Source organism: Pinus tabuliformis, chromosome J, assembly GCF_031772625.1.
Source record: "Pinus tabuliformis cultivar Carrire ecotype Pingquan chromosome J, CPIR1, whole genome shotgun sequence".
NCBI lineage: Eukaryota > Viridiplantae > Streptophyta > Pinopsida > Pinales > Pinaceae > Pinus > Pinus tabuliformis.
In genome coordinates, this window is record NC_142295.1 from 448,208,245 (window position 1) to 448,231,380 (window position 23,136).

The following is a 23,136-nucleotide window of genomic DNA, read 5'->3' on the forward strand; positions in this document are numbered from 1 at the left end:
CCAAACCTTCCAAACTTTCCTTTCTTCCTAGCCATGGCAACAAATGCTTGGACTTGCTCGTTTGATCCTATATCGCTTTTTGCCTTCAATCTAGTTTCTTCAATTTTACATAATGACCAAAGTTCACTGAATGGGGTGGCTTCCTTCTTTCCAAAGATGTTAGATGTGAAGTTGCCTTATTCCTTTGGAAGTGAATTAAGCACTATCGTGATCATTTCTTTATCAGAGATTATTTCTCCCAACTCTTGTAGTTGGTCTCTTATTTCTAATACCTTCATAAAATATGGGGCTATTCCATCTTCCTTTGAGATCTTCATTTTGTACAGCTCGTTCCTCAAAGACATCACTTCTCCTGCAATACTCACGGAGAACAATTCTATTAACTTGTCATATATTTCTAGAGCTTGAGCTTCTTCCTTTGGAGGCTTAGAGATTGATCCCTTAACATGTTCAACGACTTCATTTTCTATGAGGATCAAATATGTCCTCTTCTTCCATGCAAGAAAGATTGATGACCCAACCAATTTGTTGCTTTACTTGCAAAATGAAGTCATTTTGATAGCAGATTTAGTCATAAATATAGAGGTACTAACTTGTCCAGTGAAGATGCTCCTTGATGACAATATCTTCAACTTGATGCCTTCTTGAATTTGATGATGTTGTTGATAATAGAAGATGTCTTCTTGATGAAGATATCTCCCTTCAAAAGTGATCCTTTAAAGAGAGAGAGAACACCTTGATTCCTCAATGATGATGACAATGCCTCTTCTTGCTTCCCTTGGATGTAGAGACTTCAAAATGATTCAATGAGGGCCCTGTAGATCTTATCTTTGCGATGATGATGTGAGCTTCTCAAGAATGCTTCAAGTGTATAACCCTACTTTGGATGAGTTGGGGTTTTGAGGTCTTCTTTCTTTGGGATATGATGATCCTTGAGATGAATGGTCCTTCTTGATGATTGATGCTCTTGACGATCTTCCAGCCCTAGAGTGTCCTTTTTTAAGTTGTCTTTCCTTGTCTAGTCACCTTAGCTCTGAACCCATGTTGAGAAATCGAGGGGCAGCTAGATTAGGTGATTTCTCTTCCTTTGATAATTGCTTGTGATGTATTTTTACTTAATTTGATTAGCTTCTTCTTTTACTTGATTATTATTAGTATTCTCTTCATCAAACAGCGACCAAACCATAAAGAACAATAAGACAAAGGACACAAGATATAGGCGATCAGCGAGGGCCAAAACCTCTCAAATTGAGAGGAAAACCGGCAAGAATTCTTCTCTTCTTATAGAATCTTCAATTGACGAATTCCAAGACCCGTGACCCTTGACCAAGACCAAGTCAAACCTTTCTTCTTTCAGCCACTTCTGCAATTTCAACCTCCCAACAAATTCTTCTGCTACTTCGACCTGCGCAGCAACTTTCCAGCACTTCGACTTGTCCAGCAGCTTTCCAACGCTTCGATTTGCCCAGTAGCTTTCCAACACTTCGACTTGCCCAGCAGCTTTCCAGCACTTCGACTTACCCAGCAGCGTTCAAGCACTTCGATTTGCCCAACCTCTTTCCAGCATTTCGACTTGCTTAGCGGCTTTCCAGCACTTCAACTTGCCCAGCGGCTTTCCAACACTTTGATTTACTCAACAAATGTAAAAACCCTAGCACGAGAGAGAGAGACAGAGACCCAAAACTTTGATCTTCCTCTTCTTCTTCTTCTTTGTCTTTTTCCAGCTACTTTCTTGAGGAGATTGAACTTGCTTGAGAGTGTGTCCAAATGAGGTCGAGTTCCTTCTTATTTATAGGCTTTTGAGGGGTATGAATTGTTATCTTTAGGCCGACTTGTCCCTTCATGTAGGCCGACTTGATCTTTGCACCATGACGAGGTCTTGGAGGGTCTTTTGACTTTTTTTTGACTCAAATAAATTTTCTTTACAATATGTAACATGCCCAAAAGGGTCTTTCATACATGACAATGACTCAATTGACTTGTAGACTCAATGACAAGCCCTAGAAGCACTCAATGGGTGCTTGACCTAAAAATAAATTTCCCTTGAGCATGAAACCCATGCCTCAAAAATAATAATAATAAATTTATTTCTCTTTTCATTAAATACATAAAAATCATGATTACATATGTCATTATGAAGACCAAACCTAGTTACATATTTCAACATATTGATGATACCCACAAAGTGTAGACCAGTTGGTTTGTGTGGGGTTTAGTCCTCATCAGGTCTCAGGTTCAAATCTCACCAGGAGGGGTTGAGGGTGAGAGCCACTAGTGGAGGAAATAACTATTCCATGGGGCATCCAAGCTCGATCGAGTCTCACACAATCCCGGTGACAGTGTCCCACTGGTGGACAGATCATTTTTCCATTCAACATTAGGTTTGTTCCCAGCCTAGGCTCTACCTAGATGGTTAAATAAGAAAATAAAAAAGTCTTATAATGATTGATGATACAAGTATAAGAAAATAAAAAAGTGTTATGATTGATGATATAAGTAGTTTGTGAGGATACATGCATACATTAAACATTGATGGTTCACAACAATGAATAAAAATGACCTTGGGTTTATTAAATATTGGTGTGTTTAATATATATTTACTATTATTATGTATATTTATGTAGGTTACAACTGGTTTGAGAAACTGTAAAACAAGTGGTGTTGATGGCATGGGTCAAGCCAGCCATTGTTGTGATAAGCAAGAATGCTGTGGTTAACAGAAAATATTATCCAACAGCAATAAAGTCAGCAGCATTAGGACCAGTTGTCGATTTTGTTTCTGTGTGTATTCTCTTTTCAATCTTGGAATCATGGGTTATTTCAAATGAAAGGCTTGAAAAATTACAAAGTTAAAAAATAAATATAAAAATAAACCCTAACGCCTAAAACACTAACTTAAGTAAACTTTATAATACTTTTTTTATTATGAAATAAAATTAGATGTATTATTTATGTTTTCATTTTTTAATTTTTTTATATATAATTTTAGAGATGGGATCCCATATGCTAGGGGACCCGAATGTCCCTACAAAATCCCTAAAATATGGGGGCCATATCCACATGTCCCCAAAATGGGTTTCCCTGCTCCCACATCGGCACATCCCTGAAACTTGGTGGAACATTCTTTATAAGACAATGGCCCATTTCCATATATTTTGATTGAAAGTCAAAACTGGGACCTTTGTATAATCCACTGCAGTGATAATTGCTACTGAAGTATTTAAGATTGAGGAGGAATGAATATTCCCGCAAATGTCGATGTCAAACTAATAATCTAGACTCTCCTCTGAATTTAATTTTGATGTTTGCACAAGCCATGAACTCTCTTTAAAATGATCATATATCACAATCTATTCCACTAAATGTTGCAAATATCATTTTGAGGAATATGTCACGGAGGGTTTGGAAAGAGATTGCCTAGAAAATTACAGAAAATATAACTTGCACCTGTAAAGCTCTGAAAAACTCAGAAACAATGGCAATCAAAAAACCTGGAAAAAATCAGAAATATCAGCAGAAAGTGGAGATACTTGCAACACTGATTCTAATAACTCTTGTGGAGCCGATATTAATGCATACAATTAGTAGCCGAAAGGAATTCTCATATTATGTAATAAAAGTACATATGAATAGCACTTACACAGCGAAGAGGTTGGAAATTTTCAAGAATTTAATATTAGACTATAAGCTTGGCAAAGAATTTAATTGATGAGACAAAGGTTAACAAGATCACCAGACGTGAAGTAATTTCAGAAGAAGAAGAACAACGAAGCAAGTTTCATTACTTTAAAAAGAGTTCCAAATATTGCTGTTTTTGGAAATTAAAAACAAGTATTCAACCAGAACATAGGTATACAAAGCACATCACTGTAAAGGAACTTTGCAATAGGCAATGATTGTACTTTGCAGTTTTCACTCACTTGTTTACATCTGGATGAAATTGTCTTGCAAGTTTTCGATAAGCTGCAAAGCAACAAGATGAACAGTTAGATACAATCACGAACATATCTACAAGCCAATTTAGAAAAATAAAGATTAACTGCATAATGAAGAAAAATAAATATTGACTGCACAGAGGAACCATAATGGCATCTTTATCCTTATTGTAACCCCAACTCCATGTCCTAGGGATTGTCCTCAAAAAACATCTAATGATAACTAATACCTAGATGGAATTTATGAGGTTTTGATTTATGTTTCCCCTCCTACACAAACATAGTAAATACATATAAGCATTACCTCTAAATTCAAACATTTATTATTCATTCAAGAGAATCAGTACTTGACATCACAAAAGTGATGCATTAAACATCAACGCCATTCACTCATTCATTGAGGATGCATTCATCGCTCAATAAACACAGATCATGTTACTAAACAGTACAAAGCCTAACATCATTCAATAAAGGACAAAAGTTCTAGCTCAGCAATGTGACCTGTTAATCATCTACAGCATTCAGTTATAGTCCTCTATGATCAAAAAATTATCCATAACTTCAAACGATGCGATACCAAACTTCATGCCTTGATGATTAGAATTTAGAACATACAGTTGTAACATTGTAAGATAATTTTTCAAACAAAATTGATCATTCAATAGCCAGAACCAAGCAAATGGAGTCATGGTTTAGCAGTAAATATGACTGCATATCAGAACACCAAGTAAGTTTGAATTCCCCATTAAGACACATATAAGCAGTTCGCACCAAGTTCAAGTCCTACATGATTTTGATGAAGAGTAAACCCCTGGCACTACACTTAAGCTGGAGAAACGAGCTTGTGATTAGTACTTCATCCTTCAAGGGCCATCCCACCCATGAACACAGGCTGCCTGTGGTGTCTAACATGTCCAGACCAATTGTAGTTCTCCTAATGTTTAAAGGAAGCGCTTTCAAATAAAAGGCCAAAACTAGACAATCTAGAAGACTAGGTTATGTTAGATATAATGGGAATAATTATATTTAAGCATATATTAAATGTACTTGTGTAATGTAATGAAGTCATGACTTGGGCAATGTTGATGAAGAAAACTCAGACAGGTGCTTCTGCATAGGCTAGGTGTCAAGCATGTAGAAGACATCCAAAAGCCTCTTTAGGTGCTTGCTTATGTTGAGAAAGTGATTTTTATGATTTTTTCCTAAGTTTGACTTAGGAAAACACATTAATTAATTAATGTTGGCTATTAAGCTAAAGTTTCTAATGAAAAATGAATTTAATTCATTTTAGTGAATTAGATCTAATCTCTACCATTGATAAAAAGTGAGGTTTCGGATCTAATCCTACCCACTCATCACTTAAGAGGTTAGGCTTCGGGACTTGGCTTATTGAAAATTATAAAAGAAGTCTAAGAGAGAGAAGAAAGACACATCAAATGCTTGGGCGAGCGATTTTCTCAAGAGAGTGAGAAACTCAAGACTGAAGAGAAAAGAAAGGTGTGGAGCAAGGTGATTTTAGGATAAGGATTCGAGGATGTGGTGTCTAACATGTCCAAACCAATTGTAATTCTCCTAATGTTTAAAGGAAGCGCTTTCAAATAAAAGGCCAAAACTAGACAATCTAGAAGACTAGGTTATGTTAGATATAATGGGAATAATTATATTTAAGCATATATTAAATGTACTTGTGTAATGTAATGAAGTCATGACTTAGGCAATGTTGATGATGATAGCTCGGACAGGTGCTTCTGCATAGGCTAGGTGTCAAGCATGTAGAAGACATCCAAAAGCCTCTTTAGGTGCTTGCTTATGTTGAGAAAGTGATTTTTATGATTTTTTCCTAAGTTTGACTTAGGAAAACACATTAATTAATTAATGTTGGCTATTAAGCTAAAGTTTCTAATGAAAAATGAATTTAATTCATTTTAGTGAATTAGATCTAATCTCTACCATTGATCTAAAGTGAGGTTTCGGATCTAATCCTACCCACTCATCACTTAAGAGGTTAGGCTTCAGGACTTGGCTTAATGAAAATTATAAAAGAAGTCTAAGAGAGAGAAGAAAGACACATCAAATGCTTGGGAGAGCGATTTTCTCAAGAGAGTGAGAAACTCAAGACTGAAGAGAAAAGAAAGGTGTGGAGCAAGGTGATTTTAGGATAAGGAATCGAGGATGTGGTGTCTAACATGTCCAAACCAATTGTAATTCTCCTAATGTTTAAACGAAGCGCTTTCAAATAAAAGGCCAAAACTAGACAATCTAGAAGACTAGGTTATGTTAGATATAATGGGAATAATTATATTTAAGCATATACTAAATGTACTTGTGTAATGTAATGAAGTCATGACTTAGGCAATGTTGATGATGATAGCTCGGACAGGTGCTTCTGCATAGGCTAGGTGTCAAGCATGTAGAAGACATCCAAAAGCCTCTTTAGGTGCTTGCTTATGTTGAGAGTGATTTTTATGATTTTTTCCTAAGTTTGACTTAGGAAAACACATTAATAAATTAATGTTGGCTATTAAGCTAAAGTTCCTAATGAAAAATAAATTTAATAATTTTAGTGAATTATATCTAATCTCTACCATTGATCTAAAGTGAGGTTTCGGATCTAATCCTACCCACTCATCACTTAAGAGGTTAGGCTTCGGGACTTGGCTTAATGAAAAATATAAAAGAAGTCTAAGAGAGAGAAGAAAGACACATCAAATGCTTGGGAGAGCGATTTTCTCAAGAAAGTGAGAAACTCAAGACTGACGAGAAAAGAAAGGTGTGGAGCAAGGTCAATTTAGGATAAGGATTCGAGGATGCCAAGTTTGTGGAGACAGGAGGCAACAATTAGAGGATGAGATTGGAGGATGCCGAAATTTGTGAGGGGTTGAGTTGTGTTTGTGCAAGGGAAGGAGGATGAATTTCTCTAGAGTGCAAGGGGTCGTACAAGTTGAGTAAGAGAAGGTCAAACTTATAGGTGGAGGCTGAGTTATTTTTAAGGCGAGAATTTCCAATGGACCAAATTCTTCAAGAGGCCAAAATTTCTATGGCAGTAGAAAATCCAGGTTCTATTGTGCTATATTTCTTGTGTATTTTCTGAGGGTCATTTTCCCTATAAGGGAAGACCTAATTTCCTTGAGAAATCGGTAAGTGAAGGAGAATTTGTTAGGCAAAATTTTGTTGTGTTTTGTCACTGATTTTCTATTGAATTTACGTTGCAATTATTTGAATTAAATGTTATTGTATATTTTATTCAGCAATTTTCTGGAAAAACAATTTACTGGGGTGAATTTAATTTTTGGTTATAAAATAAATTGTTGAGAATATTATATCAAAATTGGTATTGGTATTAGAGAATTAAAACTCTGAGGAGAGTGGATCAATTTGTCACAGGGGTTTACACTTTACAGCAGTAAAAGAATTTTCCAGCGGGTATATTTTTTTTAGTGTTTGAGTATTTGATTTGGAAGTTATGAGAATGGCTGCAACAGGGCTCAGGTTTGAAAACCAGTAGAAGGGTGCATCCAACAACAGTCCTCATAAGGAGAGGATAGCATTAGTGTTGATAGAGAGTGTGCTCTAGGAGTTTGCAAATCAGCAACTCACCTAGGGAAATCAGCTAGGGAAATGTGGGAGGCTCTAAGTAAGTTGTACCAAAGTGCAAATCACAACATAAAATAGTGTTAAGCAAAAAGCTCAAGAGCACCAAGATGTCCAGGTCAAATATTGTAGCGTCTTATCTCACCAAGATCAAACAGATTCTTGATGAGTTGGCTGCAGTTGGGGAGGTCTTGTCAGATGAGGAGCTTGTAAGGACAACCCTGAATAGCTTCACAAAGCCATGGGCTCCCTTCATTAAGGGTATTGTGGCACGAGAGAAGCTTCCAAACTAGGAGAGGTTGTGGGATGACTTCATCCAATAGGAGATTTGAAAGGAGTCTATACATGGTGGCCAACAGAAAGATGACAATGAGAACCTTGTCCTTGCAAGTCAAGCAAGGAAGGGCAAGGGGAAGCTCAAGAAGGATGCAAGTGGGGAAGCTACTTCACCGGATGGGAAGAAGGACATGAGCAAAGTTAAGTGCTTTACATGTCACAAGTTTGGCCACTATGTAAGTCAATGTCGGAACAAGAAAAAGGGCAAGGGGAAGGCACGGGTAGCAACTTCAGCAGATTTACAGATCAGCAAGTTTGTCACTAGGTTCAAGGAGTTTTCCCTAATGTCTTGTCTTTTTGGCACCATAAAAGGGGTGCATGGTTCATGGACAGTGGTGCTTCTCATCACAAGATTTGTTTGCCAACATTTCAAAAGGTGACTCAGTTATATGTGAAGCTTGGCAATAATGCCAAGTGTGCAGTAGAGGTAGTTAGGACTATCCAATTTCAACTAGATCCATCAGAGCCTTTGGAGGTGACAAAGGCATTGCATGCTCCAAGGTTGGCCAAGAACCTTCTAGCAGTCTCAGCCATAAAGGACAAGGGGTACAAGGTTTTCTTCAAAGATGGACAAGTACTTGTTAGGACGAGATCTTTCAATTCGACCACAAATTGGGCAATTGAGAGGAGAGAAGGGAACTTGTACATGTTGAGGGGTCATCCCATATGAGCCTTGGTTCATGAAACTGATAGTTTATGCGAGTTATGGCACAAGATGACATGTCACTTGCACCATAGAGCCTTACCTATATTGAGGGAGATGGTCACTAGTCTTCCAGAGTTCAATGTAGAGCAGCAAGGTCTGTGCAAAGGTTGTGCATTTGGCAAGTATGCCAAGATGACCTTTCCTAGCACTGACAATAGATCGAAGGGCATATTGGATCTCGTTCATTCAAATGTCTATGGTCCTATGTCAATTTTATCCTTGAGTGGTTACAACTATTATGTAACATTTATTGATGATTTCTCCAAGAGGACTTCGATTTACTTCATGAAGGCCAAGAATGAGGTCTTCAGTCAATTTTGGAAGTTTAAACTCTCCTGGAGAACCATACATGGGGAACGGTCAGAGTTGTAAGGTCTAATAATGGGGGCGAGTATACCTCCAAAGACTTCAAGAATTTCCGCAAGGAGACAGGAATCAAGAATGAGCTTACAATACCTTAAAACCCTCAACACAATGGGGTTGCAAAGAGGAAGAATAAAGCCATCATCAGAGCTAACAAGGCAATGATCCATGATTAGGATCTACCCATGTTTCTTTCAACAAAGGCTTGCAACATGGCAGTGTACATTCAAAACAAGACTCCTCACAAGGTCTTGCAAGACAAAACTCATGAGGAGGCATTCACAGGGGTGAGACGGGAGGATGGGCACTTTTGTAAGTTTGGGTGTCCGATTTACATCCATGTACCTTAAGAGAAGAGGACATAGTTGGAGCCCTCAGCACAGAAGGCCATCTTTGTGGGTTACAATGAGACTCCAAAGGGATACAAGGTGTACATTCCATCATAGGGAAGGGGAGAACCAAGCCTTTAGGAAATCATATCAACCCTTCCAGCAATGGCAAAGAATAGGGAGCAAGAGACTTCAAAGATTGAGGAGAGACCAACAGTACTAACAGCAAGGACTCAATCTTCAGATCAGGAGGAGGATTTGGTGGCTCCTCCTACTTCTATCAGGAGAGGTTGAGATGGCTTAAGCAAACATTGAAAGATGGTCATGAGCATGTTGAGGCACCTAGGAGTACTTTCCAGGAGAGAATACCACCAAGACAATTTCCTAGTTATATGGCACTCGTGAACTAGCTTAGGGTGTTAACGGCAAAGCTAATCTCTAGTTAAGTGTTGACCAGAAACATCAACGAGCCAAACAACTGCTTGTACTGTTTGGAGTCTACTAACTCTGAAATTGAAGAATCAATCTTCTTCAAATTAGTCACCATCAAAGCGACCATCGGTCTATTATCCTCCATCCTGAATCTCTTCAAGGTCTCTAGAATGTACTTCCCTTGTCTGAGGAAGATCTCGCCCAGTTTCTTCCAAACCTCAAGTCCCAAAAAGTAATGCATCAACCCGATATCCTTCATCTCAAATTATAACACTGGATTTGACTTGCAAACTGCAATCAATCTCTTCGCACCTGTCAGAATGAGATCGTCCACATACAACACAAAAATGAGGGGCTCATATCCAACCAACAAGTATAGGTTGGGATCTACCTCACTCTTAATTAAGCCTATGCCCTGCAAATAGTTATCAATATTAGCATACCAGGCCCTGGGTTCCTGTTTGAGTCCATACAAGACTTTTTGAAGCCTGTATACATGTGTCTCTCTGTCATGGACCTCAAACCCCTGTCGTTGCTCGATGTAGACTTCTTCCTCAATGATGTCGTTGAGCCTCAATGATGTCGTTGAGGAAGGCAGTCTTCACATCCATCTGATGGATGGTCCATCCCATCTCAGAAGTTATCGAAAGAACTACTCAAATAGAAGAGTATTTGGCTACGAGACCAAAAGTCTCCTCGTAGTCTACTCCTCTTTCTGAGAGAACCCGTAAGCCACAAATTTGGCCTTGTATTTCTCCACATCGCCATATGTTGCATGTTTTACCTTGTAAAGCCACTTGGAAGTCACCATTGACTTCCCCTTTGGTCTTGGCACAATCTCCCAGACATCATTCTTCATGAGGGAGTTGTACTCCACCATGGTATCTCTCCACACCTACTGGTTTGCTATTTCCTCAAAGCTAGAAGGCTCTAAGTCTATGATGTTGGTAATCAAAGCCATGTACGTCAGAAACTTTCGTGTGGGTCTGCCCTCCCTAAAAGTGGTACTAGGAGGCTCAACATGCTCCTGAGCATCCCACAAGGTCTGTGTTGCCCACCTAGGCCTCTTGATTGAGGTCAAAGGATTTGACTGCTCCTCTTGCACTGAAGATTGGCTATCTTTGCTACTGGCAGTCTCTGCTCTTGGCTCCTCCTTTGGTTCCTCCTCCTAAGGCCTCTCCACAGTTGTTGGTAGGTCCTGAGATTTCCTAGATGCCAAGTTCTCCTCGAACTTGACATCTCAACTCAACACTGTCTTCCACTGATCTATCAGGAAGACTCTATAAACCTTTGAATCCTAGTTGTATCCCACCAAGATGCCCCCCTCACCTGAGGGTTGCAACTTTGTCCTCTTTTCCACGGGTATGTGGATGTAGACTGCACAACCAAATATCCTAAGATATCCTATCTCAAGCTTCTTTCCTTTGAATGCTTCCTCCAGTATCTTATCCTCCAGAATCTAGTGTGGACTCTTGTCCCGCAAATAAACAGTTGTGTTGCATGCCTCGACCCACAAAAACATCAACAAACTTTGATCATGGATCATGGCCTTCATTGCATTAATGATAGACTGGTTCTTCCTCTCTACAACCCCATTTTGTTGTGGGTTGTAGGCCATTGTCTTCTCCCTCTTGATCCCTGCCTCCTTGCAAAAATTTGTGAACTCATTAGAGGTGTATTCACCCTCGTTGTTTGTCCTCAGCACCTTGATCTTCCTTCCTGTCATGTTCTCCACTTGAGCTTTGAAAGCTCTGAAATGACTGAAGACCTCACCCTTGGTCTTCATGAAGTAGATCCAGGTCTTCCTAGAGAAGTCATCAATGAAGGTCACATAGTAAGATGCGCCCTTTACTAAAGATACTAACATAGGCCTTGCTAAATCAAAATGGATCAGATCCAAAATGCCTTTGGATCGAGTCTCATTGCTAGGGAAAGATGCCTTGACATTCTTGCCAAGTGCACACCCTTTGCACACCCCCTACTGGTATCAACTAAAGTCTAGAAGCTTGGTGACCATTCGTCTCTGTAATGGTAGAGCTCTATGATGGAGATGTCCCATCCTCTCGTGCCAAAGCTCGCCCATGCTCTCATTGGTGTGTATTAGTGCCTGAGCGGGTTGACCCTTAAGCCTATACAGGTTTCCATCCCGAACTCCAATCCTCGCTATAGTCTCTGGATTGGCTCCCTCTGGGTGGATGGACACTTGCCCCCTCTGGAAGTTAACCTCATAGCCTTTGTCCTCCATGACTGAGATGAACAAAAGGTTCTTCTTTAGGCCAGATACATAGAGTACCTCCTGCGCATCAAAGAACCCTCCTAACTCAAGCTAGAACTAAATTGTCCCCGGTCCTTTCACTGCATACTTGGCATCATCACCAAGCTTAATATGGATCCCTGAGTCGTCCTCTACAAAACTACCGAATAGCTCTCTAGCTATTGTCATGTGACGGGAGGTGCCATTGTCTAAGTACCAGGCACTTCTAGCAATGGTGTTGGTAGAAAGGTAAGACACGAGTGAAAAGTTAGATGAATCCCTCTGGGCAGATGAACACTTGCCCCCTCCAAAAGTTAACCTCGTAACCTTTGTCTTCCATGATTGAGATGGACAAAAGGTTCTTTCTCTAGGTCAGGTACATAAAGTACCTCCTACGCATCAAAGGACCCTCCTGACTCAAGCTAGAACTAAATTGTCCCCTATCCCCTCACTGCATACTTCGCATCATTGCCAAGCTCAATATGGATCCCTGAGTCATCCTCTACAAAACTAATGAATAGCTCTCTACCCTTTTCCATGTGGCAGGAGGCACCATTGTCCAAGTATCTGGCACTTCTAGCAATAGTGTTGGTAGAAAGGAAACACATGAGTGAAAAGTCATTCTCGAACTTGGAAGCAAGCTCGCTCAACTATGTCTTTGTTGTCACTACAACTATCTGTGACTTCCCCTTGCCCTTCTTCCTCTATGGACACTGAGAAGCAAAGTGACCATTCTCATGGCAGCTATAGCATTTGATCTTTGCTCATATCTCTCTTATGCCCAGAGTATTGCCCCTCTCTTTGAATATCACCTTTCTTTATGGAAACTTTCCCTTTGGTCTGACCAAGGCCAAGTTTTCATTTGTTGTTCCTCCTCCCTACTTGCTAATCCTGGACTCTTTACAAGTCTCCTCTTGGATGCAATCATCTCAAAGTCTCTCCCAATTGGGAATATGTCCCTGAGCACAAATGCCCATGATGAATGGTTCCCAAGCCTTGGTGAACCTATTCAGAGCAACATTCACTAGCTTTGCATCCAATACAGCTTCTCCAATAGTTGTAAGCTAGTCACAAATTTGTGTGATCCTCATAAGGTAGTTGGTTACATTGTCGAAGGGGTTCATTCTACACTCTCTGAGCTTAGTTTTGAGAATCATTTTCCAACTCATGTTATCACTTTGAAAAAGCGATACTAAGGCATCAAACATCTCCTTAGATCTGGTCTTTTCTACAACATGCAAAATCAGATGATCCTTAATAGCTTCAAGGATCACCCTTTGTGCCTTTATGTCCTTCTTATCCCACGTTGCCTGCACTGCAAGGTCTACTACTGTTGGTGTCTGCATGCTCCTTGAGGCCTATGTTGGCGCTGGAGGAGGGTTGGACACGACTTTCCACAAGTCTTGCTCCTTCAAGATCACTAAGAATATTGCCTTCCATGGCAAGAAATTTGAAAGACCCTCAACTTTCACACTGGTTACTGACATGGTTTTCTTGAGCTTTATCTTTCAAGCTCATTGAAGTAACCTAAAATTATAAATTTTCTTTTCTCTCAAAGTTGGAGCTCTGATACCATGTTAAAATATCTTAAAACCAACAATCTAAGCAAACAGATAAGATCTAGTTACTTGTTGGTCATATTAATTTTTGCATGCAGTGGAAAATGAGAAAAGTAATCACACACAATGCACAAATATTTTTGCCCTTCTACATGAACTCATCATTCAAAATTATCTTCAGAACTTACAAGAGCTCCCTTACAGGAAAGATGGCTCTGAGAATTAATCAAACGAACAACAAACCTAGAAATTACAGTTTACATGGAAATCGACATAGCCTGCCCTCAAATTTGTACATTTGTACAGAATTTGTATGGCAATACGGATTCCGTACAGATGGTGGTATGGCCTTCTCTGTTGGGTTGTATAGCTGCTCTTTTCCATGCAGCTAACTAGTTGCTTGTCCTTGTTGAAGGTTGTTTGCCTTCTCCTTGCCAAAATCCTCACTAATGGCTAAAAATCAAATCTCTGATTTTCTCCTTCACTCACATGACTTGTGAAATGAATGCTTTGTATATCTTTGTCCTTTGCCCTCTCCTTCCTTTATAACTTCGACATGAGTCAAAAACCTAATCTTCAATGGTTGATATCTAACCGTGAGATCACTGGCTATCTTTTAACTAAATTATCAAGTGACCCAGTTTAGTCACTTTATTAATTAAAAATAGCTTTAATAGAAGATTGTTCACTTTAATAATTAATTAATAAAGTGAACTTCTAAAAAAGCATAGTATACTTTTAATGATGATTTCCATAAGTAGACAACCTCACAGAAAAACATGTCTGAGCTACAAACACTAATAGGTATCTGCTAGGTATGGACTTCACCAAGAGCAAATCCCCACTTGTATTACACACTTGTTGGAGATGATCCACTATTCTTGGTGATGTATGTTGATGATCTATTTCTCATAGGGTTAGAGAAGCTCATAGAGATGTGCAAGAGAGATCCTACTACAAAGATCGAGATGAAGGCCATCGGCATGATGCACTACTTTTTAGAGTTGGAGGTGTGGCTGCAAGTTTTTCCTAGATAGGGAAAATATGCAGTTGATACCTTGAGGAGATTCGGGACGGTGAACTCTAGGCCCATGTCTACACCTATGATAACCAATCTAAGGAAGCTTAATGCTTCAAAGTCAAAGTTGGTGGATCCCACTTTGTACAAGTAGCTAATAGGTTCCTTGACGTATATGGTCAATGACATGCCAGATATATGCTTTGTTGTGGTAGTGAAGCATATGCTTAGGTACTTGTGAGGTACAGTCAAGTAAGGGCTGAGATATGTTAAGAGTGGTGGAGTGCACTTGCAAGGCTACATAGATTGGGTTGGGAATGTAATGGACAAGAGAGGAACCTCAAGGTGTTGCTTCAACTTGGGGTCAGCAGTGATCTTGTGGTTTAGCAGGAAGCAATCTTCCGAGGTGCTCAATTTAGCAGAGGCCAAGTACATGGCAATGAATTTCGCGAGTTGTGATGTTATTTGGCTTCACAAGATGATTACAGGATTATCTGGTCTTGAGTTGGATCCCATTGTGATTCATTGTGATAATCAGAGTTGCATCAAGCTCTTAGAGAATCTACTGTTTCATGATAGGTCCAGGCATATAGAGATCAGATACCACTTCATCAAAGACAAGGTCCAGAGAGGAGCAGTAAAGCTTTAGAATATCTCCACATATGAGTAGGTTGCAAATATTCTCACTAAGCCCCTTATGAAGGAAAAGTTTGTCTTCTACAGAAATAAGATGGGGGTGGTGCAAAATGCATCCCTCACTAGATGGGAGTGTTGATCAGTTGCACATATCGCGATAATATCGAAATTATCGTGATATAATTGTTAAAACTAGACTCACTAATATCATCGCCTCAAATTATCATGATAATTTGCCTAGTCAAAGTTATCATGATAATTTCGAAATTATGACGAGTCAAGCCGAAATTATCGCCATGTCGTTGGAAAAGGCGATAAAAAGTTCCAATTTGGGTTTTTTCGGGTAATTTTTGTTTTTTCTTATGTTGAGATTGAGCTCTGAGGGTTGTGTGAGTCTTGTGAGCATTTTTCATCAAGCAAACAAGGGAAAATCCATAGTTTTCTTTGCCATCAGCTGAGCATTTTTGGGGAGGAGATTTACTGCAATATCTACCATATCCATATTTCAAGGGACATAAAAAAAATGCCTTCCTTTCATTTGCGTTCTGAGATTAGTATAAATTTAGAGTCTGCTTCTTCTTATCCTTTTTTAAATTTCCACATTTATTTTGGGTCGCAGGTCCAAAACTTAAAAATATAATCAAAGCTCTACAAAATCACAAACCCATTGGACCAAATGTGGGAGTGTGGTATGTGAGGGTGATAATAGAACAAAGATAAGTTGCAAACTATGTGGAATGGAAATGTTTGGTGGAATCACCCTGCTTGAAATGCCACCTTGCCAAAATCCCAGAGCATGAAGTGGATATTTGCCCTATAGCGACCCCAAACATTGTCCTTATTGCAAAGAGCTCAATTCTTGATACTGCTAGAAAGAGAGATTACAGGGAGGAACTAAGGAAGTGCATGGGAACCACAAGCTTCTCAAGGACGAGGGAAACCTAATCGTTGGCCACACCTTCTTAGTGCATTATTATTATCGAATTATCATTATAGTATATAGATGCCTCATGATGATCATCTCATGAGATACATTTATTTTTGTTTTAATGTGATTTTGTATTATCTTGTCAGAACTTATGACTAAGGACAAATATCATATTTCAGTATTTACTATCAATGATTGATCTACCACTTGACATATTATATATACATTTTATATCGTAGTTTTATTTTCATATTTGTGTGACAATGTGTTTGTTTGATGTTGATGTCGATGTTGCCCTAAAAGACAAAATTTGAAAATAATTTTTTTTGTATTTTTTATGTTTCTTGATATTTTCCCTGATATTTCCGATAATTTAAATTTTGGACCCTTGGCAATAAATTGCCCATATGATAAATGTAACATTGGTGTTGATGGTGATAGCCCGTGCTTTTGCATAGACTAGGTGTCAAACATGCATAAGATGTCCAAAAGCCTCTTTAGGTAGTTGCTTATGTTGAACAAGTGACTCTAATAAGCAAATGCAACCTGGTAAACCTCATCTATTATTCATGATACATTGTGGTTAGGGGCCCCATCTGTTGTTTATGATACACTTTGTCATTAAGGAAGTTCTCTATTAATTTTATGCAAAGTTTATGATTCATGCATAAATGTAGGAATTTACAAGGTAATTTCCTTAGATAGAACACCAAAGGACACCGCTCACAAACAAATCACAGATCAGTACACCAGTGTTCTTGACATGGTTAAAACCCTCAAAGAGAGAAACAGTCCATGGCTTGAGCCAACACAACCACTTCAGACAATTTATTGATGTAAAAGAAAGAAAATTTACATAAGATTCTCTCATGAACAGTCACCTAACAAATGACCCTCCATGCTCTTTGAATAGAGATCATGGACCAATCGGGTGTTAAGCCACGGATCAAGTGTCGGTAATACCGAGGAGAGAATGAACCGTTGGATCACTTCATGTCTAGAACCTATCGTGACCGTCGAATTGTAAGTTACAAAAAGTACATACAAAAGAAGCACACTTTACCTAACTATACACTAGACCAAGTTATACTTAATTATTTCCCATGTGTCGGAATATCCTAACATGCCCCCTTAAGAACAACTTGGGATAGGATTAAAGGATGTACAAAGATGACACAACAAGAGAAGGAAGGAGGCATTAGAGTCTATCCCCCCTTAGTGACAACTTCCTGAACTCCAACCATAAATCGAAGTTTAGTAAACTTCGCCTCTGTGAGAGCCTTTGTAAAGATGTCTACAACTTGATCATCAATTGAACAATATTGCACTTCAAGAACATGGTCATGAATGAGCTTTATGATGAAGTGCATGTGTAGTTCAATGTGTTTGTTGTGCTGATGTTGGACTGGATCTTTGCATAGTTGAATGGCACTTTGATTATCACACCAAAGTGTAGTCGGATGTTGCTACTGAAACCAAACTCTGACAAGATCTAACGAAGCCACGAGGCTTCCTTACTAGCTTCAATGGCGCCACAATAGTCTGCTTCTGCTGAAGAAAGAGAAATGGCACTTTGTTTCTTGCAAGACCATGTAATAGGTCCAGAACCAAGAGTGAAGACATAACCTACAGTAGACTTCTGATCATCAGGGTCACTAGCCCAATCAGAATCAATGAAACCAACCAATAGAGGAGATGCTTTTGCACTGTAATGAATCCCAAACTGAATTGTACTCAAACATAACAAAGTATTCTTTTAGCTGCGTTCCAATGACTTTCATGTGGTTTTTGCATAAACTGAGCAACAAGGCCAACAGCGAAGGAAAGGTCAGGACGAGTATGGGTCAGATACAAAAGTTTTCCAACAAGTTGATGGTATAAGGTAGCATCAACTTCGGGGGAAGTACAAGTGGATGAAAGTTTGACTCCACATTGAAATGGAGAAGGGGTTGGCTTACAGTCCTCCATGTGAAAGTGGCGCAGAAGATCACAGACATACTTGGACTGGGAAAGGGAAATACCTTCTTTAGATTGCAAGACTTAAAGACCAAGAAAATAATGCAAGTGTCCTAAGTCTGTCATTTCAAATTACTTTTTAAGGTTAGACTTTACATGGTAAGGTTGGGATCACTTTCAGTAAGGATAAGATCATCAACATAAAGAACAAGAATGATAAGAGACTTACCCACTTTCTTGGTGTAGACAGTATTGTCAGAATGACACCTAGAAAAGCCAGTGTATAAAAGAAAGCTATCCATTTTGGCATACCAAGCCCGAGGGGCTTGCTTGAGACCATAAAGGGATCTTAAGTCGACTTACAAGGCTGGAGTCTGTTTGTATAAAGCCAGGAGGTTGTTCCATATACATTTCTTCATGCAAGTCCCCATGCAAGAAGGCAGATTTAACATCCATCTGATGGACTTCCCATTTGAAAGAGGCAGCAAGGGAAAAAACAAGGCGGATAGAGTTCATTTTGGAAATAGGGGAGAAGGTTTCAGTATAATCAATGCCTTCAACTTGTGAAAAACCCTTAGCAACAAGATAAGCTTTATGTTTATCAACTTTTCCATCTGGTTCAAACTTGGTTCTGGAAACCCATTTGCATCTAACAAGTTTTCATCCCTTTGGAAGAGGAACAAGGTCCCACGTATCATTTGCCAATAATGAACGATATTCTTCATTCATAGTTGTGTCCCAATCTGGATGGTTGGAAGCTTTTGCAAAGGTGTCAGGAAATAGTGTGGAAAAAGTCTGCAAAAAATCGTGATTTAATCATTATAAATCGGGAGTCGACCCAAAAAGTCGGCCTCCCTCCCACGCCACGGATAAAGAGGCTGAAAAGGCTGAAAATGATATCATTTTCTATTGTTTTTCTCCCATTCGGCGCTGTGGAGATTCATAGCGATTTGCCATTGCCCTAGAGGAGAATATTTGTGAGTTTTATGGTGGGGATTTTGAGATTTGTCCATTGCTCATCGGGGAAGATTCGCAGTGCCAAATTGTTGCTGCCAGGTACGTATTTTAATTTCTCTCTTAGTTTTTTTTACACAAATGATTTCTTAAATCTTTCTATACTTCTCTAAAATTCTATTAGTTTGTTTGTCTTATTTTTGCCTAGAATTTTGAAAGGGAAACATTGTTTAGAATCTAGATTGAAGCAAAACTTCAACTTTCAAGAATAAAATGACAAAAATTCAAACCCTTGTTTACTGAATCTGAGTGTTTTCATGTGACTGAGAAGAGGCATTTAAAATCTAAAATCAACTATTGCATTTGTGTTTGCTTTTTATGTGATGGGAAATTGTTAATTTGTTTCAATTTTTTTTGTGCCTAGGTTTAAATTCAAGTTCAAAGTTTAAAGCAAAATGCCAAGGCTTTTGGACGCTATGTGGGAATATGGTAAACCTGATACTATACATGAATCTGGGGGGATCAATAGAATGTATTTGAGTTGCAAGTTGTGTGGCAAGCATATGTCAGGACGTATCCACAGATTAAAATTCCATTTGGGGCAAATTTCGGGACAAAATGTTGACCTTTGCCCAAATACAACTCCAAAAATCATTCGACAGGCCATTCAATCATTGATGGATAAAGAGGAGGGAAAAGACACCAAGGCAACACTAAAATTCCAATTTGTAGGGGCCTCGAGAGTGGGGGGAATTGAGAGTGGCAGTGCTTCTTCAACATCACCTTCCTCACCTATAAGTCCCAACCCCTCATCTATCTCATCTTTTTTTGTTCCTAGAACCACAGCTGGTGCACAACCTAGCATGAAATCAGCACTTAAAAAAAAAGGAAAAGGCAGAAGCTAACAGGTTGGTCAGTAAATGTCTTATATGGAGTGATGTTTCTTTCAACATTGCCAATACAAACCCATTCTACTAGCCTATGTTTGATGATGTTAATGTCGTTGGCTCGGGGTACAAAGCCCCCACCTTTGCAGAATTGAGAGGGCCTCTTCTTCAAGATGAAAAGACTGATTGCACTTCTAGATTGGAGGAGTTTAGGGCATCATGGGAACAAACTGGATGCACAGGAATGTCAGATGGTTAGACTGACCAGAAGGGTAGGACCCTTCTTAACTTCTTGGTTAGTTGTCCCAAGGGGACAATGTTAATGAAATCTGTTAATGCATCTGCACACATTAAAGATGCACATACATTATGTGAGTTGTTGGACCTCTTCATTCAAGAAGTAGGCCCAAGCCTAGATAACCGGATTCGTCCTATAGGCCCCATGAATCCCGAATCCAGTGTGTCCGACACGATTCTGCCCTGATTCGTGTCCAAAAACCATGACACGTCGTGTCCTTTCCTGACTCGTCGAATTCGAGGTCATGTCACAAATTTGGCAGCGTGTCATGTTTTCCAGGACTCGTTAGGCGGCAAAAGTGACCTGCACGGGTACGAAAAGGCCGCATTTGGTCATTACAGCCACGCATATTTTCATTTGGCAAGCGTTTTGGCAGCTTAATGATCAAGTCTAGGCCCTAGTATTGATATGCTATTCATGTTAATGTTAAATTCTTAAAGTGAAAGTGACATTCTCCTTAATCTTCATTTTCATCCTTTTACTTAAATTTTTAACATTACCATGAAATGACTCAGGATGTTTGAGAGTGGTTCCGACCTCATTGGATTTCATATGGAGAAAGTAGAATTTTAGATTTCATTCAAAATCCTGCAGACTTATCATTTTTTCAGGATTTTAGGATTGGGGGATTGCAATGTTTCCGTTGAATTTTGTCATGTATTAGGGTACGGAACCCGTATTTAATCAAGAGCACCAATCCCTCTATGTACCTTGATGTTAGTGACATTGGTTGTCGAACCCCTGTATCATAACCCTCCTAAAAATGTACGCATCACTCAAACAAAATCTTGACTTGACATGTTATGCTTGTTCTATCTTATGTTAATGCTTAAAGGGTGATATTAATGACAAAGATCCCTATACAGATACAGAGGTAATGACAAAGATACCTCTGGATATTAATGCTTAGAGGGTGATATTAATGACAAAGATCCTGATTTTCCAACAAGACTAAAAAATTAGACATTTCTCGTGGTGGCAAGAGGGCCAAGCATAAGAAATAGATAATAGATTGACATGTATTTGAATTTTTTATGTACTATGCATGCTAATAGCTATAGATGAAGATCTATATTTGAAATCAATAAATTTGTATCATTAATTAAAATTTGTGTAAGAAATATCTAATTTTTAATATATATATATATATATATATATAATAATATATAACGAATCCTACGTGGCCTGTTCCAGGGGGTCAATGTTTCCAAATCCGACACCACGAATCTCGAATCCTACGTGTCCCGAATCCCCGTGTCAGGTGACTTAGGCCCAAGCAATGTTGTCCAAGTCATAACGGACAATGCTGCAAATTATGTTGCAGCTAGCAAGTTGCTTATGGAGAGGTATCCTAACTTGTTTTGGACACCTTGTACTAATCATTGCATTGACTTGATGTTGGAGGATATACGTAAGATTCCTATTGTGAAGGATATTATTGAATCATCCAGGAGCATAACAAAATTTATATATAATCATGTATCTGTGCTTAGCTTGATGAGAAAATACACCAAAAACAAAGAGTTGGTGCGTCCCTCCATTACACGATTTGCCACTACTTTCATATCTCTTCAGTCTCTGTTGAATTCTATGTGGGATGTGAAGAGCATGTTTCTTTCAACGGATTGGCGTGCTTTATCTATTAGCCGCAAACCAGAGGGAGAGGGCATATGCAGACTAGTTTCATATGATCAGAGCTTTTGGGCAGGAGTAGAGGAGGTGTGAGCCTTTTCAGAACCTTTGGTAAGGGTTCTTCGGTTGGTTGATGGAGACAAGCCCGCAATGGGCTACTTGTATGAGGCCATGGATAGCGCCAAAGAAGCCATTCGTGCTTATTATGAAGATAAGGGAGACGAGGGGTTAGAGAAACAGCAGGTCATATGGAGAGTGATTGATGAGCGATGGAACAATACGCTCCATAGCCCCATTCATGCTGCAGGTATCTACCTCAACCCCGCATTTTCTTACGCCTGTGGTTTCAGTTTGATGCTGAGGTGATGGATGGATCCTTCACTTGTGTCGAGATGATGGTGTCATCTGAGCAAGAACATGAAGGTATTTCTAAAGAAGTGGAGGTCTATAGCATGGGAGGTGGCACATTTGGTTTTACCATGGCTATTAAGAATAAGATGACCAAAATGTCAGGTAAGCTTCAGTTTGTTTCAACATTCAAGTTTAGAATTTCAATGTTTTGTTTTTATGTTTCTCATTTTTCTTTTAACTTGTAGATGCTTGGTGGACAAGCTATGGTGCCAGAGTACCCCATCTCCAAAATCTTGCCATTCGAGTGCTTAGCCAAACATGCAGTCCCTCTGGGTGTGAGCACAACTAGAGTGTATTTGACAGAATACACGGCAAAAAGCGCAACGGGTAAAAAAAATTCCAATTAAATTTTTTGAACTCAAAAAGCGCAACGGGTAAAAAAAATTCCAATTAAATTTTTTGAACTCATTTGATTATTTTTAATATTTAAATTTTCTAGGTACTAATTTACAATCTATGACCCTAATATAGATTGGAGTCCGAACGCCTCAATGACATGGTCTACGTCTACTATAATCTTCGATTGTGGTGAGACAACTTCAAACACCTATGGATGTGAAAGCCATCTCATTGGACAATATTGATACCACCATTGCATGGAGGGTCGAGACTGAGAGGCTAATCATCGACTCAATCCCGGATTGGTTAGGTGTGGATCTAGAGGATGTAGCAGTTGTAGGGGAGGGAGAGCCAGAAGTAGAGGAGGAGCAACATCAGGGTTAGGACGCACAGCTGGTTGAGGATGAGGAGGAGGAGGTGACACCATCTAGGATGGGCAGCAACAGCATAGGACAAAGGCCACCTCTTCCATCGGCTTCTAGAGGACGATTGAGTCCATTTGTATCCCCAGGGGCAGGGCCTTCTTCCTCTAGAGGAAAAGGCAAAGCCATTCCCTATTCCCGTAAAAGGGG

At 39.3% G+C, this 23,136-nt stretch overlaps 1 protein-coding gene across 5 annotated transcripts in view; it reads right to left on the reverse strand.

Moving 5' to 3' along the window:
• The window catches only part of LOC149227745 (chaperone protein dnaJ A7A, chloroplastic-like), a 133,456-nt gene that overhangs the window by 76,255 nt on the left and 34,065 nt on the right, over window positions 1-23,136 (reverse strand). For all 5 annotated transcript variants that reach the window (XM_089377904.1, XM_089377906.1, XM_089377907.1 and 2 more), the window contains exon 5: window positions 3,921-3,963. In XM_089377904.1, the coding sequence (XP_089234030.1) occupies window positions 3,921-3,963 (43 nt within the window). The remainder of the gene's footprint in view (window positions 1-3,920; window positions 3,964-23,136) is intronic.